Genomic DNA, 18,143 nt, shown 5'->3' on the forward strand with positions numbered 1-18,143 from the left:
GAGAGAAGCAACGGGAGAAAACACCACGCCTTGACCTCCAGCCTCCATCCGCACGGGCACACAAGCTTACATGCATGCACATGCACACGCGAACATGCCCACATGTAACACCGCACACACAGAGAACTGGCAGAGAATTTTCCAAGTTGATTATGACCATCAACATTCCCACCAGCAGTAGCTTTTCTTCCTTCAAAGCCCACATTTGGTCTTGTCAAGTTCTGTTTCATCCATGTTGGTGACATATGCTGCTGTTTTGATGTGGTCTGACTATGTGTTTTCCTGGTGACTAATGGTTAATGCTTCTTCACCGTTAGAATGACTCACTTTGTTCAGCTCCACTTAGGTCACGGTTTTCCTGCCATTCTTCTCATTGATGGGAAGGCTTGGCTGGCTGGTTTGCTCTTGTCAGGTAACTGCCTTAGCTTTTCACTCTACCAAGGATGTCTTTTGAATGACAGATGTTCTTAAACCTAAAACAAACCAATCCTTAATCTTTTCTTGGGTGGCTGGTGCCTTTCCATCATGTTTAATTTGATTTTTGCCTTCCCTAAGGTCTTGAAAACATTTATTTCTATCTTCTACTGATAGAGTCTCCTCTTGTATTCCTGTATTGCCGCTGAAATTATTTGATAAAATAGAAATGTGAAGTAAATAATAGTGTAGGCAGACCATGGATGTAGTGACAAGCAGTTTGTTTTGAACTAGTAATTACCTTCTAAGGTCTTTATTAGCAATGTATGAGGAAAAATATGAATTTCCCATGATGACTCATAGACAGTGATTATCAGTCACAACAGCTTCTGATACTCATGTGTTTGGGAAGTATTAGTTAGATGTCAGGGATCCTGTGATGGAAACTCATTTTGGCTTGTGATCGAGGCTCCCAGCCTCTCCAGGGAGGTAGACTAATCTATCTGAGGTGGCGGGGCTTTCAGGAGGATTTTGGCTCCAAGGCAGGGTGAATAGGGAGAGTGGAGTGGTTGGGAATGGAGTATGGGAGGCTTTCCAGATAAAGCAGCCACTGAGCTGGACATCCAAGGTGAAGATAGTTACCAGATCAGACCCTTTGAGGCCGAGGCCTCCTGGGGTAGACTCCGTGGGCTCCACGCTTGGCCTTGCCTCCCAGTTCTCTGAGAATTTCCTTTGTTGGACCCTCAGACTTCTCTCCAGACTTCTTTTACTGTGTAGGTGAGAGATGCCAGCCAGATTCTGGGGGCCCTTGAGGTTCTTGGCACCTCAGAAGACCTTCTTGAGAGCTGCTGTCATTGACCCACACAAGTCTGTGTGGAACTTGGGCATCCATTTTTCTAGGTTCTTTGAAAGATTTTGGTTCTTGGGCTGGTCATTTAGTTTCCTGTCCCAGCAGTGCAGTGGGGCAAGTCTTCAAGGTCCTCTTTGATGTGTTGGGTATTAAAGAGCTTTCCAAGGATGATTAGATAAGACCAAGATTAGTTCGTAGACTTCCCAAGAACCTGAGAGACTCCCACGTCCTTCTGAGCAGCTCTTGGTGTCTGAGTCAGGCAGTGAGCCATTGCAAACAAAATCTCATCTCACAGGAAGCAGCCTCCACACTCTTCGTTGGGTGGAGGGAATGTCAAGTTCAGAAAGGCAAAGGAAAGAATTCCATAAGCGAGTCCTGTAGCTAGAGTTTTCCTGCCTTGCCCACAGTCAGGACAAATCTTTGTCATCCGCCAGTCCCACAGCTGCTTAGACCCAACCAAGTAAACACAGAGGCTTATATTGCTTACAAACTGTATGGCCGTGGCAGGCTTCTTGCTAACTGTTCTTACAGCTTAAATTAATCCATTTCCATAAATCTGTACCTTGCCACGTGGCTCGTGGCTTACCAGGATCTTCACATGCTGCTTGTCATGGCGGCGGCTGGCAGTGACTCCTTCCGCTTTCCTGTTCTTTCTTTTCTGCTCTCTGTTAGTCCCACCTATACTTCCTGCCTAGCCACTGGGCAATCAGTGTTTTATTTATTGACCAATCAGAGCAATTTAACATACAGACCATCCCACAGCAGAGTCCTATTGGAGTCATAGGCAGCAATGAAGACAAAAAATCCAAGAGAGCTAGCAACTTATTACTGGGAGCCTCTTCCCCTCTATTTCTTCAAAAATCCTCTGCTTTGGTAGTAGCAGGCAGCCACAGCAGGCCACAGCTCCTCTCTGCCAGGAGTGGTGACTTTCCTACTTCCAGCCCCTTTCCTGGTGTGACCCCCAATGTCACCAAAGCATTGGTATTTTACTTTGGAACTTTCAACTCAAATGGGAGAACATAAAGAGTGTACTTGGGGTCTCCTGTCACAGCTGATTTCCAAATTGAACTTGACTACATTGTAATTATTTAAGTTAGTCTGGTCTCTCCAAGTCTCAGTTTGTTTATGGGTAAGACCAGTTTGTGGACATTGTGAAGGTTTAGTGACGAGATGTCCAGAGGGCGTGACTCAGAGGGAGTTGCTTGCACGTTAGCCTAATTGCTCATAGATTTAACAAACTTTTCAAGATTTGACCTTTACAGCAGTTCCCTGGGGATATGTGGGACACTGGGAGTGGAGTTTGGGGGTTGGTGCCTCCAAATCAGAATTCATGTGCTATGTATTCTATCTCCTGTTATCTCTGGGTCACAAAGTTGCCCCTGATATTAAAGGCTGTAGGCAGTCCTGGAATTTGTTCAAAAACTGATATACAGAGTGTCCTAGTCTCGTTTCTGCTGCTGTGATAAAGCACCCTGCCGAAAACGCTTAGGGGAGAAAGGTTTTTGTTTTTGTTTTAGCGATGTTATAGGCTGTCACTGTAGGGCCATCACAGCAATAAGAGCTCTAGGGAGCTGGTCACATCACATCCACGTGGAGTCAAGAGCAGAGAAGATGCATGCCTGCTGGCTCAGCTTGCCTTTTTCCACTCTGATACAGTTCAGGGCCCAACCAATGCAATGGATTCACACATACTCCGGGTGGATCTTCCTATATCAATTAATCCAGTTAAGAAAATCCTTTATAGTCCTGTTCACCAACCAATCTGATTTAGACAACCCTTCATGGAGAAGCTCTTCTCAGGTCATTCTAGAGCAGTGGTTCTCAACCTTCCAAATGCTGCAACCCTTTAATACAGTTCCTCATGCTGTGGTGACTCTCCAACCATAAAACTATTTCACTGCTACTTCATAACTGTAATTTTGTTACTGTTATGGATTATAATGTACAAGTCTGATATGCAGGATATCTGATATGGGACCCCTAATGGTTGCAATCCACAGGCTGATCATCACTGTTCTAGACTGTGTCAAGCTGATAATTAAAATTGACTATCATACACAGCTTGATGGTAGTGGCAAGGACCTTGTGGGTTGATGAAGATACACCAGGCTAGAGTCCTTCACACTGGCCTCTGTGCAAAGAATGTCAGCAAGGGACAGAGCTAATGAAGTGACAGCGGGTCCTGTCTCCACTCCCGCAGATGGAGTGGCACTGGGAGATGGAGTGGCACCAGGAGATGGAGCTTCATTTGGCACAGGGTGTTCCAAGAGCTGCATGCCTTAAGAGAAAGTGACTTTGTCGCCGGTGACTGTCAGTCTTCTCCAGATTGTGACACATCTCAGATCTCTAATTAATATTTTCCTGAAGACTTTTTTTTTTTCACACTTTTTGCCATGTTCTCTCACCCACATGCTTCTTAGGATAAGAGCCTGTTTTAAAAAGTGGGAGAAACTCAGTTTGATGATCAAAGACATGTTTGTGTTTATGGCAGAAGAGAGTTTGTCCTCAGGTGGGTGTGGCTGCTGGCCCAGGGCACTGATTAGTCAGGGAACAGGTCCTTATTGCAGTGTGGCCATGGAGCAGGGTTTACCAGAATACTGCGATACTGAGGAGGCGTGAAGGGCTGTGAATGACTTCCCTGTTTACTTCCAGAACTTTTTTTTTAAGCCAAATCTCATGTAGCTCCGGTTAGTCTCAAACTCATTGTGTAGCTGAAGATGACCTTGAATGTTTTATCCTCCTGCCTCCACTTCTAGAGTGCTGGGATTATAGACATCAGCCATCATTCTAGCTTTTTTTTTTTTTTAAATACAGTTTCATGTAGTGCTGGGGATCAGATTTGGGGCTCCATGCCTGCTAGGCAGCCACTCAACTGTTATACCTCGAAAGCCTCAATATGTAGTAATTACATCATGGTTTGGCGTTATAATAAATGTATAGAATATATAGCTCCAACACAGAGTTTTGTTTTTTCTAAATACTAGTTACAGATATTTCAATGAAGCTTAGAAACACTGTTTCTCCCCTTTACCCATCACCAGGGCAACCACATTCCTGTCTTTCTCTGTAGTGTTTCTTGAAGGATATAGGAAAGCCCTCCTTGTTGGGATTGGGATGGGCAGGGCAGCTATTTTCTTGACAATGTAAACCAAAGGCTTTGCAACAGCGACTTTGCCTCCTGTTTGGAACTCTTTGGTTAGCAGGGTCCTCAATCTCATGTCTCCAGGGTTTACACGCCATGGTGCCTCTGTAGCTCTGACACCTATTCTATAGTTCCCAGCCAGTGGAAACAAGCACATGTCCCAAGTATTCACATGTCTGAAGGTGCCCCTGATCCCCTCGGCTGTTGATGGGTAGTTTAGCTGGTAACAAATTTATGATTTCTTTTCAGTCAGTCCCCTGTATGTGTAAGTCACCTCTGGGTCATCTCACACAGCTGAAGACAGGCCAAGGATCATAGCTGAAAATGCACCCTTATCTCTGCTCTCTTTTATGTTTCTGATCCTAAGGAGGTGGAGGTGTGCTTGGAGCCCCTCCATTTATGCTATGGGTTTTCCTAGGGTTCCATTGCCTTGGGGTTTACTGTTAGTGGCTCTCTTCCCCATGGCTGGAATCCAAAACCTGAAGATGTTACTCAGGGACCAGAGAAGCCTTGGGTGGTGGCTCCAAGAATGATGTCAGCTGCCCCTTTTATATGTAGTCCTCTCTAGTCTTTGCTTGCCCCTCTGGCCACAGGAAAGAGGAACTGCCTGCCTCCCTGTGCAGGACGGAGGTCTCAGATGCCTTGATGTGTTGTGATGACGTGGGCTCCTCCCTGGCCCTCCTGGCTGTTCAGCCTCCATACTGTTCTATTCATTTACATGGCACCTCCCACCGTTCTCTTGTGTGGGAACCAATTTAGGGTGATACCTTAATTACCTTCCCCATCTTTTTCTCCAGCATAGAGGACCTTGCAGGTGCACCAGTGGGAGGATCTCTCTGCGGATCTGAACACCCACTAGCTCTTCTGAAAACCTCTAGAACATTCTCAGGGAACCAAGAGGAGGAAAATGAATCAGACAAAAAAAAAATACTGAAGTTCATCAGGGTTAAGCCTGTAGTATGGAGGACATTTTAGTATCCTGTACTTTGAATTAATTTAAAGTTCTAAAACCAAAAGATAGTTCTCCTACCTCTTACTTTTTCATCTTTAGTATAAGAAACTTCCTTTTTCTAACAGGGCATTCCTATGTAACACTTTCAATGCTCATATTAAGATGGACCTAGAGCTTTCACCAGGAAATACCTGACTATAACCTGAAGTTGTTGCTTTGCTGATCTTTGTGTAAAGGAAGGTAGAAGAGAAGTTTGTCCTTAAACTACTCTAGATTTAAGCTTTTGTTAATTTTAAATGTTTACAAATTTTACATTTAGTGTGTGTGTGCTGGTGGGGGCACGTGCATGCTACAGTGTGAGTGCGTGCCATGGTGCACATGAGGGGTCCAGAGAACAACTTTTTAACAACTGGTTCTCTTCTCCTACCTGCATCCCTGGGACTGAACTCCATTGGTAGGCATGGTGGCAAATACCTTTACCTGGTGAGCCATCTCACTGGCTCTGAAATATGTTAGGAATATGTTGTTTGGAGACCTGGGGCCCTCACAGCTTGCTCGACAGGTGCTGTTTTTCTTGCGCCCCATAGTGTCCTGCACTGGAGAACACATTGTTCTGTGTCGAGCGGGGAGCCAGTTGCCACCGGGCTTTCTTTTCTCTGGAAACCCCAGGAAGGGAATTATAGTAATTATTGATGGAAGGTAAAGAGTGAGGTAGTCCAGAGGCAAAAATAAGAGTGGATAATTGGTGAAATAGAAATTTCCTGAATGAGGTTGACTGCCTTGCTGTATCTGTGAGCCTTGCCCTACACTTCCCAGATTAACCCTCAGCACTGGACAGGGAACTCCACACGCTTGTCCCAGGCATCGTGGTGGCTGTGAGCTTGCACCTTGCTTCTGTTACACGTTCTCTGCTGATAGCACTTAAGTCCTGGTGCCAGGGAGGTGGCTGGGTGGAGACTCTGGACAGGTATGATGTGACGCTGGAGATACCCTTAGAGTCAGTCCCTTCCTCTGGCAGCACAGAGTGGTAGCTTGTGCTACTTGGCTGATGGTAGCTCGGGCCCTGTCCTATCCTGTCCCTGCTGTCCCTATAGTGACCCTTCCTTGTTTAAATGAGGTGCTGTTGGTTTCCTTCAAGCAGCACTCACTAATCCATATGGTCTGTATCTTCATGTTTGCCTGTCAAGGACATTGTGCTCCCCTAGAGCGGATCCATGGCTAGCTACTTCTACATGGACAATGGGAAAGGCTTGCAAACAAAACAAGATCATCTAAAGACAGCACCTTCTAATAAGGAAAGAAGTCCAGGTGTCAGGATGCTGGGTTCATGGAAGATACCACATAGGAACTGGCTGAGCCCGTGTATTTATCTGGGTTCCCACCAAAGTCACTGCCCAGCAATTCCATGGATGAAGGGAGCAGGACATCTTGGTTTCTTCTGTGACACTCTTGTAGGTGTGGACAAGAGTAGCTGCCACTCATGTGAAGCTCCACTGTTGCCCTGGGTGCACAACGGCCTGGGCCCTTCCGGAGGCCAGGCACCGAACTTTTGAGTCAGTATCAGGTTTGCATTTACGAAATACCCCCCTTACGGGCGCTTCTTTCCATGTCTCATAGATCTTAATGGGATTTCTTACAAGGGAAGCAATCTTAATAGACATTTAACTTCATTCAAGTAACTCCTTTTTGAACTAAAACATTTGTGTATGTATGAGATGTTTTCTTTATCTAGAAGAAATGCTTTGAATAGCAATCATTGTCACTGTGAGCTATCTGTCCATCTGGCTGTCTACCTGTGCATCTGCCTGTCTGACTGTAAATAACAGAAATGGAGGTTGCAGGGCTAGATGAAGTAATGGAATTCCCCACCATGTTCTGTTGAGTGGAGGCTGGAATGGTGTCTGTGTGGCTCTGAAATAGTCTCACAGATGACGGTGGATACTGTTTGCGTTTCTGACTTGATTACATGGAGATGCCGCAGATCTGAGCACAAGGATGTGGAGAGACAGAGCTAAGGTTTTTCCCTCTGTCTAGTCTTTCATGTCCTGGTCCCTCAGGGTCAGAAACTAACTTAGGAGTTGAGCCTAGCAGAGGCCATATCCAGAACACAAGGAATTATCCACAGAGCCCAATTGCCAGTGGCCAGCTCAGTGCCAGGACCAGGAGGTGTGGGGCCTCTTAGAACGGGCTGAGGATGCTGCCAGTGTCTGAAGCATGCATGACAGGTTGAGGTGAGGTGACCAGTAGAAGTGCAAGGACCCAGAAGCAGGTAGGAGCAGTGGGGGAAAACCAGAGCTTGGAGGTAGGCACGCCAGTTTAGGGGCCCTTGAGCCCAAATCCCAGCCACGCTTTAAGTGGCAGACTGTTAGGAACCCCTGACCCTAGTGGCCCTAGTAAGTCAGTGAGTGTTTCCCCCAGACCTTGCCTGAATTCCGAACACGGCCTGTAATGGCTATAAGAGAATACTGGGTCTGAGAGCCCAGGGCAGCAGCTGAGAGAGGGTATTTGTTGTCCTGAAGCTACAGTTGGGAGGGTACAGGCCCACATTCCCAGCCCTTGTAAGAGGAGAGGTATAGGTTTATCTTCTGGACTCAGGGGTCATGTTTCATGGCTGCTGGACCCGAGAGGCAGGGCAGACTACTGCTTTGGTGGCTCAGAAGGTCCACAGTGATGCCCAGCATAGGAGGCAAGCATTATGGATTTCAGAAGAGGTGGTGGGATAGCTTTGCTCATTTGCTCGTATAAGACATGAGCCTCATCAATTCCTGGTGGATAAGAAAGGAGAAGTACTCACTTAACACTTGGTATCAATGACCTGCCACCCATATGAGTCAGGCTCCCAGTTTCTTCAGACCTGGAAGGTGGAGGGGCAGACCCTTGTGAAGCAGGGGGTTCATGGTAACTGTTGACCCTGAGTGGCCTTGGGAAATCAGTGGTCTGGCTTCACAGATTCCCCCTTCCTGCTTAACCTCTCCCCTACTCACTGAAAGGGTCACCAGTGACTGCCTGGCGTCAGTCATGTGACCCTTGCCTTCTTACATGCCCTCTAAATTCATTGCCCACCCCATTCACTGTGTGGCCTTTGCTCACATCTCTTCTGTATGCTGTTCTCACCCACTTCACACTCCTTCGCTAATGCTCTACCAGTAAGTGACTCCCCAGGTCCCAGCTACAAGATCCTTTCCCAGAAGCTATGGAGCACCAACTGGTCACTGGAAGTTGACCTGTCTTCCCACAGTATGTCAGGGAACAGCAGCATTCATCTGATTATGCTCCCCATTATGGTGGGGGTCAGGGAGATGGCTAATGTCAGTTACCAACCCAGGAAGCCTCCCAGAGGGTGTCAGCAGGCCCAAGGACACACAGTGTCCTTTACCAGCCTGGAGATGAGACTCTGAAGACTAGATCCATTGTGCAGCTCTGCCGGCGGCTGGCCCCTCTCGGTGGCTTGCCTCAGGTTCTCAATGTGCTGGTTTCCACTTTTGAGAGGTTAAGGGGGGACTATGTGGTATCTTGGTTCCTGGTAGATCTGAATTTGTGGTTGATATATTGTGCACCCCAATAAACTTATCTGGGGGTCAGAGAACAGAGCAGCAACTATATTAAACATAGAGGTTAGACAGTGGTAACACATGCTTTTAATCCTGGCATTCCAGAGGCAGAGCTCCATCCAGATCTCTGTGAGTTCAAGGCTACACTGGAAACAGCCAGGCATGGTGACACACACCTTTAATCCCAGCACTTGAGATCTCATGTCTTGCTTGGGAAAGACACTTGCCTTTAATCCCAGGAAGTGATGGCAGGAAGCAGAAAGGTATATAAGGCGTGAGGACCAGAAACTAGAGGCCTTTTTAGGCATTTTTAGCTTTTAGGCTTTTTAGCAGCAGTTCAGCTGAGATCCATTCTGGATGAGGACTCAGAGGCTTCCAGTTTGAGAAAACAGGATCGGCTGAGAAGTTGGTAAGATGAGGTTAGCTGTGACTTGTTCTGCTTCTCTGATCTTTCAGCGTTCGCCCCAATATCTGGCTCCGGGTTTGTTTTTATTAATAAGACCTTTTAAGGTTCGTGTTACACGAACTTGTCTGCCTGCAGTGCCTGAATGGATCTTCTCATCCAGGTACTGGCAGAGTCTCTGCCATCTCCAATCCGAGGCTGGCAGGGCCTTTTGCTGAGTGTGCAGACATGCTCCCAGAGTGCCCTCGATTCTAGGCCATGTCCAGTTCCACTGTGACTGTGTCCTCTGATGTTTGAAGTTGTCTGATATTTCTGGTGGAAACACACTTGATTCACACCTACCTGAGAATTGTTTTTCTCCTCCGAGTCAGATGGTAAGGCGGAGACTCCTCTGTGATGCTCTATCACTACATGCCCCCGATAGGACATGATGGCAGGCCAGTGGGTGAGAGAGAATAGCCCAGCCTAGGAGACCTGGGGTCCAGCCTCGGCTGCCATCGATGTTGTTATGTGTAGGGATGGTGGTTTAGACTTGGGCAGTCATTGGCTGGCATTTATTCCAGGGTCAAGCTGTACTCAGGAGCTGTTCCCACAGCCACCTATTCTGCCAAGAAGGAAGACAATAGCGGGTTTCTATTTATGTTGCTGTGCTCATTATCATGCACAACAGAGGCCAGAGTTGCCGAAGCAAAATCAACAAGTCCTGATTAATTTGTGGAGCTCGAGCATGGGATTGTTAGAAGATTTCTACCCAGTGTCATTCTCTGGCTGAGTCTCCTGGAAGGGGCCTTAATTGCATATGGCATCAAACAGCAGCAAGGCTAGCAACAAAGAGGGAATATTCAGCCCAGATATTCAGAAAGCAAATGCTAGTGACAGAACTGGGGAGCCACGGATGGCTGCATTGACCTGATCTGTCTGAAACACAGGGTGTGCCAGGGCAAGGGGGCCGTGCTGGTGGCTTAGGGGCTCACTGGGGGAATAAAAGCGTATGGCCACCTCTGAAAAGCAGACACTCATTTCTTCTGATAGCCATCTTTGTTTCTAACAAGCCCTGTCCTTCCCAGGTTGCCCACCTCTTGGTCTGGAAACATTAAAAATCACAGACTTCCAGCTGCATGCCTCCACAGCAAAGCGCTATGGCCTGGGAGCGCATCGTGGGAGACTCAACATCCAGGTACTAGCCTCTCAGATACATTCTGGTCACACTGATGATTGCTCAGGTCACAGACACAGGGAGGGTTCCCCCGAGCTTGGATTGGTGAATACATGGCATTTGAAGAGTGTTCGCTAGTTCTCAAGGGGGGGGCACTGCAGAGTAGTCCTGTGTGCAAAGGATGGGGCTTCTCCAGAGACAGAAGGCAGGACAAGTGAGGTAATGACTTCCTTTTGGGTACCCTCTGTCTAGAAATGGCAAGAGCCCAATGAAGAATGCCCACAGGCAAGGGCATGGCAGAGAGGTCCACCACATAGCCGGGGGGTGCTCATCTTCCCTCTCCTTGGTAATCACCAGGCCCACCCACACCATCCAGGCTGTTCTGTGGGCACATCAGATGTGGCGACCTGTCCGAGGTTCTGTTAAGATCTTGGCCCTTGGTACTGTCTAGTGTCCTTCTCTGTTGAGCTTCCCCTGCAGATTCCACGAGCCACTCAAATGGTAACACAGGCCTTTCCTGCAGTGCTTGGCTTGCCTGAAGGGGAGGCCCCATGGCACCCAAAGCAGCAATCCCACTGAGCTGTGGGAAGGGCCCCCTTCCTTACTGTAGGACTCAGCTTCCGTGACAAGGCAGGACTGTTCTCTTACATTCAGCTGGAACACTTGGCTGAATCCAGGTGTAGGCAGATCTGTCTTTTGGGAGGCTTGAAGGAAAGCTAGTGGCAGCTGGCTTGTGGCCTTTCCTTCTGTGAAGCCCAATTTGGTGGGCTGGGCCCTTCTTTTTTGGGGGGATGGGTTTGAGACAGGGTTTCTCTGGGTAGTTTTGGTGTCTGCCCTGGATCTCACTCTGTAGACCAGGCTGGCCTCGAACTCACAAAGATCCGCCTGCCTCTGCCTCCCGAGTGCTGGGATTAAAGGTGTGTGCACCACCACTGCCCAGTGGGCTGAGCCCTTCTTATGTGCAACCCTGGGCGCTCTCTTCTGATTCTCTTCTTTTCTTTTCGAGGACCCACTAATTACCAGGTCTTCTAAAGCTTCTTTAGAAAGTGACAGCTGCTAAGAAATATTTGGATGTGGCAACAAGAAAGTGGTAGAAGACACACCATAACCAACCAAATCCCTCTTGTGTGTTGTAAGAGGGTTTACCCTGAGGTGAACTCTCAGGGATTGACCCGGGGAGACCACTATGCATCTCTGAGGGTCCTGGGTTCTCTAGGATGGGCTCTAGACCTCTGAGGGAGCAGCTGTAACTTGGCACAAAAGTTTCTTTTCTTTTCACTGTGACTAAATGCCTACAAAAAAGCAACTTAAGGGAGGTTTTCTGCTCATGGCTCAAGGATAGAACCATGGGAAAGTTATGGAGCTAGGGGCTTGAGGCAGCTGGCAACAGTCTGTCCACAATCAGGAACAGAGGGATGAATGCTGGTAGTCAGTTCTCTTTCTCATTTTTATTGAGTCCAGGACCTCAGTCCACAGAGCAGTGCTGTCTACATTTAGGGTGGACCTCCCCTCCCTCCACCCCATTTCACCTAATCCTTCATATGCATGCACAGAGCTCGGCTCCTAGGTGATTCCAGATCCTATCATGGTGTCAATAAAATGAGCTGTCAATCAAATGAGCCATAACACTGCACTTTTGTTTCTTGTGAACCCCTTCCTTGAGCATGAGCCCCACATGACAGGGATCTGGTCTTCTGTTTGTGAACCCCTCAGTGTCCAGAACTATACCCATAATGCATGGAGGGGCACCGAGGATGTTACCAGAGACTTTGCGAAGTGTGGCTGGAATGTGACTCTGTCTTACCATCTCGGGGTCATGCATCCAGCCCTTTGGAGGACAGTCTTTACCTTTTGGTCTTTCTGTTTACTTTGTCTTTTATGCATGGGAGGTGTAGCCCAGGAAACAGTAAGCTCCCCTCCATAAATGCCTGGGTAGAGGCTCACTCTGCTGCCTGTTGTGAGGATGGGGAAAGGAGATGGTGGGACGTCACGTCAGAGTTGATTGTCTCCATGGGGATTTTTCTCTGAGTGATAAATTGTTTACCCTGGAGTCTTCCATGAGGGAATTTCTAGAACTGATGCGAGAGAGCAGAGTTGCTGCTCGAACCCTTAAAGGAGATTTATTTTGACTCACTATTTAGAACATACAGTTCCTCATGGTGGGGAAGGCATGCAGCTGGCATGACTTGGTCCTTGGCAGTGGTCACTTGATCATGTCTATTCACATCTTGGTGGATCCAGAAGTAGAAGGCAGGACTGGGAACTGGGCTGGCCTATAACCCTCAAAGGCTTCCATAATCTCCTCTCCAGCAGCACCAGCTGGAGATCAAATATTCAAATACATGAACCTACAGGGGACAATTCCCAATTAGGCCATGATGCAACCTCTATCTGGGGTTGACCAAGGAGGGTAGAACATGGCCCACAGCACACAAGTGTGCTTTGTATATGTGTTTGTGTGTATGCGTATGTATGCAGTGGTGCCTATGCACATGTATGTGTGTGTGGGGGTGGGGCAGAGGTGAGCATTGTCTTCTCCAGTCACCCTCTACCTTACATATATTTTTTTGAGACAGGGTGTATTTCCTTGAACTTAGAGCTCATTGATTGGCTAGGCTGGCTGACCAGCAAGCCCCAGAGATTCCTTTGTTCCTACCTTCCCAGCACTTAAAAAAAGAAAAATGTGGTAATAGGGACCACTTAGGTGCTTATGTGGCAAAAGCTTTATAGACCGAACCATCTTCTTAACCCACCCTGGGTGGGCTTGGATACCATCTGCAGAGGCAAACGCTGACCAGGTCAGGGCCCTCCTTTCGGTCTCTCCCTTCTGGAGCTAGCACCGCAGGCGTCACAGTTTGACAGATCCAGGTGCACAATTAAAGCCGCACTCCAAGAATACATCCCCCCGCACAACAATTAGAACTGTGATTTAAAAATAACCATATCTGTCTCCCATGTGAGTATTTTGTAGGCGTGTCGAGCTAATGGGATTTTAAGTGTGAGAACTACCAAGGTGTCAGAATTAGAAGTTGTGTTTCAGCCCATCTTTTTGTGCATCAGGATTTGAACAAGTTCAGTCTAGCCCTTCCCAAGCCCATTTCCCTACAAGTACACACTGGCCCAACATCCAGGCCATGGCACATAGAGCTTATAGACTGGGATTCTTAAACTGGCTGTGAGGCTGTAGGTGGGATGCCCATCTTCTCAGAGACTTGATGTCATCACAGCAAAGTCCCCGCTCTGCTGTGGTCACAATATGGGGGTGACTGAGGGGATAAAGGTGAGGGATTATCTCCGGTGACTTTCAGGGGCCTCATCCATACTCCTCAGAATCCATGTGCTCCTTTGTGGAGGACTGTCTGCTCTGACCTGGGACAGAAATAACACGAGGAAAGGCCCTGTTCACTCACTGCAGTTATGATGCTCTGGTCCTCAGCAGAGGGAGAGCTGCATGGCCTCTAAGAGCCATCAGCACCTGGCCGGATGATTTTCATGCATTATTTCATTTAACACTAACAGCACAGACAAATACCATTCTTGGCTCTGTTGACTTATACAATGTAAACACAGTGTTTGCAGGGACACAGCTAAGATTTCCCAGGAGAGGCAGCTCACGAATCCAAGCTGCTTGAAACCTCAGATGGTTGCTCCTCACGATGCCATAAAATTGCCTCAGCAGCTAGGGGTGGTCTAGGTGTGACATCTGCAGGGATGAGTCAGCCAGTACCTCTCTACTGTCTCTGTTGTGCTGATGCTCTTGCAGCCTAATGCATCCTGATTTCAGGGTTTTCCCTGGACACATTTGCTGGCAGGTACAGGAGTGAGGTCACTATGGAGTGACATCACCTGGTACTAACACAGCTCTGCTTCACATTTGATTTTTGTTTTCCTTCTTTGACATCCATGGAGGATTGCTTCAAGAGGCCAAAGGTTATGGGGGACCCAAGTTCTTCATATAATTTTACATAACCTCCCACATCCTCCCAAATATGTTCAACCACTTCTAGATTACTCTTAGTACTGAATTCAATGTAAGTGAGTATGGCATTGTGTGGGAGTCCGTGGGAGACCAGCTCCGACCACCTCCCACCTTATGAAGGGTTTTTGGGTAGAGGAGAGAGGAATGAGGAAATATTAGGTAGGAAGATAGACCTAGACGATGAGGAGAAAGACAGAAACAGGATAGCTTCAGGAGGGCCTGGATCAATGCCCAACAGCCTCTTCATTTATTCAAAAGGGCTTTTTATAATATGCCAAGGGGAGAGGCAAAAGACCTCCTCCTTACAAGATCAAAGCACACATACAGACAAGTGTAGACCCTTCCAAACACCTGGTAACCACACTGGTGGTCAGATCATCCCATTATGCAGCCCTGCTGGGTAAAGCAAGCTCAGATTCTCTGACTCTAAGTAAGGTCTCACTAAATAGCCTCTGTGGGCTCCCATAGCATTGTATCCAGGGAGTAATGACAAGACATCTACACCCACTCAGCATAGTAACAGAGTATATGTTTAAATGTCTTGGCTCCATGGCTCTTGGAATGCATAGGTGGGAACAGTGAGTCTGAGGGCTGACTAGGTACTGATGGTTTGCTGAACCATGTAACAGCACCTGATGGGAGTCTGCTCTGCAGAGGGATGCAGAGGCTGCTGTGCAGTACAGGCCCTTGCTTCCTATTTCTTTGGTTTAGAGTGGTCAAGTCTTCATTTTTGCTCACTTCCTCTATGAGTTTTCTTCTTGCCTCCACAAATCAGCACCACCCCGCCTTCTGTTATATGTAATAACTGACTCTTTTAAAAGATCAAAACCTACAGTTGTATTGTACGTGTGTGTGTGTGTGTGTGTGTGTGTGTGTGTGTGTGTGTGTGAGTGTGGAAGCCAGAGACCAACCTTGAGTGTTGTTCTTCAGGTGCATCCATCTTTTTTGAGACAGAGTCTCGCACTGGCCTGAGCTCAGTGACTTGGCCAGGTTGGCTAGCCAGCTGGCCCCAGAGATCCCACCAGTCTCCTCCTTCTCAGTGCTGGGGTTACAAGCATGTACCCAGCTTTTCTATGAGTTTAGAGAATCAAACTTAGGTCCTTATGAGCAGAATGAGCCCTTTACCAGCTGAGCTAGCTCCCTAGCCCTATATCAAGTGTTTAGAGTAATTGCCATGTCTGTGATCATATTTAACTGCTAATATTTTTCATTGTTTTTAGTCTTGTGATTACAGGCATCAATGCCAATACACAGTATTTACTTCAAAGAATAAAGATAGTTTGTTCTGGAGCCAAATGTGAGTGACAATGGCTATAAAATAGGGATTCAAGTTCTCCACAATGTTATGTTCCAACATGGTAACAGTTTCATGTAGGTTTTTTTTTAAATATAGTAATAGAACAAAAAAAAAAGCAGTAAATGAAGACACCTTTTCAACACATCATTAGGAACTTCAGATAGGTAGGTTACAGCCAGCCTAGGAAATCTCTGCTAGGTCTTAGATGCTATCTGATGGCATCCTCAGCCTTTGAGTAGGCAGAAGCTAGGTTCTCTTGGTACATTCCAAAGGGATTTACGTTGTATTGCGAGGATGTTAGGTCAAACACAGAGGTGGGCACTGAATGGCTGTTAAAGGATAGTTTGACCTATCCCAAGCCCAAGATAGCTTGACCTGCAATATTCCAACTCTTCACCATCACTGGAAATTTGACTCAGTTAATCAGCCTTGCAGACTGTTTAACATAGCAATGGCTTTTGTTCCGGAAACTTCAGTTCACAGAGAGTTACACAGACTTTTGGAATGACTTGACTGGAATGGGATTTTCCCCAGGAACTTGGGTTTTGCAGAACAAGAGTTTGAAAGCACTGAGCTTTCACTGGGATGCACCTGTTGTAGTGTGACAGAAACAAAAGCCATCTCATTTTAAGCAGAGGACTTTGAAAGCATCCCTGTGGCCCAACTTAGGACTCTTGCATTTTTTTTTTTTGTCAACTTTTTCTGTGAATTTCACAGTGTAAGTTTAATGGAATGGGGCTTGCATTGCGTCAGTACATAGGGACCAGACTTGCCAAAGATGTGAGAAAGAGAAGCAGTTGGCAGGATGGGGAAGGCTTGGACACTCATAGTGTCTTGGTGATTGTTCCCCCAGGGCTTACGGGACCCTTTCCACTGACTTCCCAGAAGGCTGCAATTTCGCAGACACAGTTACTCATCTCCTTTGCCCCAGAGGAGCCCTAGATTGTCTAGAAATGAACATTGGAAGTCTCAAAGAGTCTACAGACCAGCCTCTAAAATATGTTCCGATCCTTTGCCTATGGTTAGTCTCAGGAGTAAACTCCTGCTGTAAGGATTCTTTTCCTGAGGAGATGTAAACACTATCTATCCCCTCTTCTTAAGGTCCCAGTGACAAGCCAAAATATGATTCCACTAAAATTTGCCCTGGGGACCCAAATGAGTTTATTGGGCTTACTTACATAACATGGGTCAGAGTTCGTTTTTGTCAACTTGGCACAAACCCAGACATACCTGAGAACTGAGGAGTTGCTTCCATTATATTTGCCCGTGGGCATGTCTTTGGGGCATTTTTTTCTTTTCTTTTCTTTTTTTTTTTTTTTGATTTCTGATTCATGTGAGTTGGTCCACTCCACTGTAGGTATTGCCACCCCTGGGCAGGTGGGCCTGGGCTGTATAACACAGGCAGCTGAGAAAGCCAGGGGAAGCAAGCTATAGTAAGTAGCATTCCTCTGCTGGTTTGTACTTCAAGCTCTTGCCATGAGTACCTACCACAGCTTCCCTCTTTTGGGTGTAGTATTTCATCACAGTAACAGAAAGCAAACCAGCACAGCGGGAGAGGGGATCCTTGCAGGAGTGTGGGGGATGCCAGAGAAGCTGCACTGGAGTGCCTTTACCCCAGCAGAGACGGTGGCTTCTTCACAGCCACAGAGATAGACACCCCTCCACCCACTAACCTTCCCCAGCCCTTGTAACTGTGACACTACTGAGGTCACATGCAATTAGGGAAGAAATACATACGAGTGATGGGGGGGATGCTGGCATCTCAGGTGAGGGTCCAGTGATCCTCCTCACACACCGTCCCATCCTCTCAACCCACCCCTGCTTCTCTGAGAGAATGCCAACGGTGAGCTGGCCTAACTGAGATAGGCACTTGCAAGCAGGCGCAGCAGCTCTGATAATGATGTTGTTGGCTGTTCTGCTTAGAGACCCACACTGTACAGCACCCAGTACTCAGGTGAGGCGTCTAACAGCAGCTCACCACCTGCCCCATCCCCAAAGCATCCTCTGAAGTCTCTAAGGGCTTTGCTGGGGCTGGTAAACCATGGCACCACTGCCTAAGTGACTTCTTCCACTGTTGACATGTCAGGTGGCTGGAGAGGTCTGAACAGGTTAATAGCAATTGGCGTTTCCAAGTGCTACATTTCTGCCTCACTCTTTAGACCTTAAGGAGGGGGTGTCTAACCCATGGATCCCAGCTCACAGACAGCCTAGCAGAGCTCTGAATGTGGCCCAACACAAAATCATCAACTTACTTAAAACACAAGATTTCCTTTTTTGCAATTTTGTTTGTAACTCAATTGCATGACTCTTGGGTGTGACCTTTGTAGGTGACACTATCACATCACAATGTCTTACATGTGGGCCACAAGCTGGGCACCCCTGAATTTAATGTGTGGGCC

General features: G+C 47.3%; 1 protein-coding gene across 1 annotated transcript in view; it reads left to right on the plus strand.

The window, feature by feature from the left end:
• Cpxm2 (carboxypeptidase X, M14 family member 2) overlaps positions 1-18,143 on the plus strand; it is a 127,839-nt gene that overhangs the window by 18,901 nt on the left and 90,795 nt on the right. Inside the window, 1 exon segment of the mRNA XM_059250552.1 lies at positions 10,380-10,489. Within this exon segment, the coding sequence (XP_059106535.1) occupies positions 10,380-10,489 (110 nt within the window).

Source organism: Peromyscus eremicus, chromosome 1, assembly GCF_949786415.1.
Source record: "Peromyscus eremicus chromosome 1, PerEre_H2_v1, whole genome shotgun sequence".
Taxonomy (NCBI): domain Eukaryota; kingdom Metazoa; phylum Chordata; class Mammalia; order Rodentia; family Cricetidae; genus Peromyscus; species Peromyscus eremicus.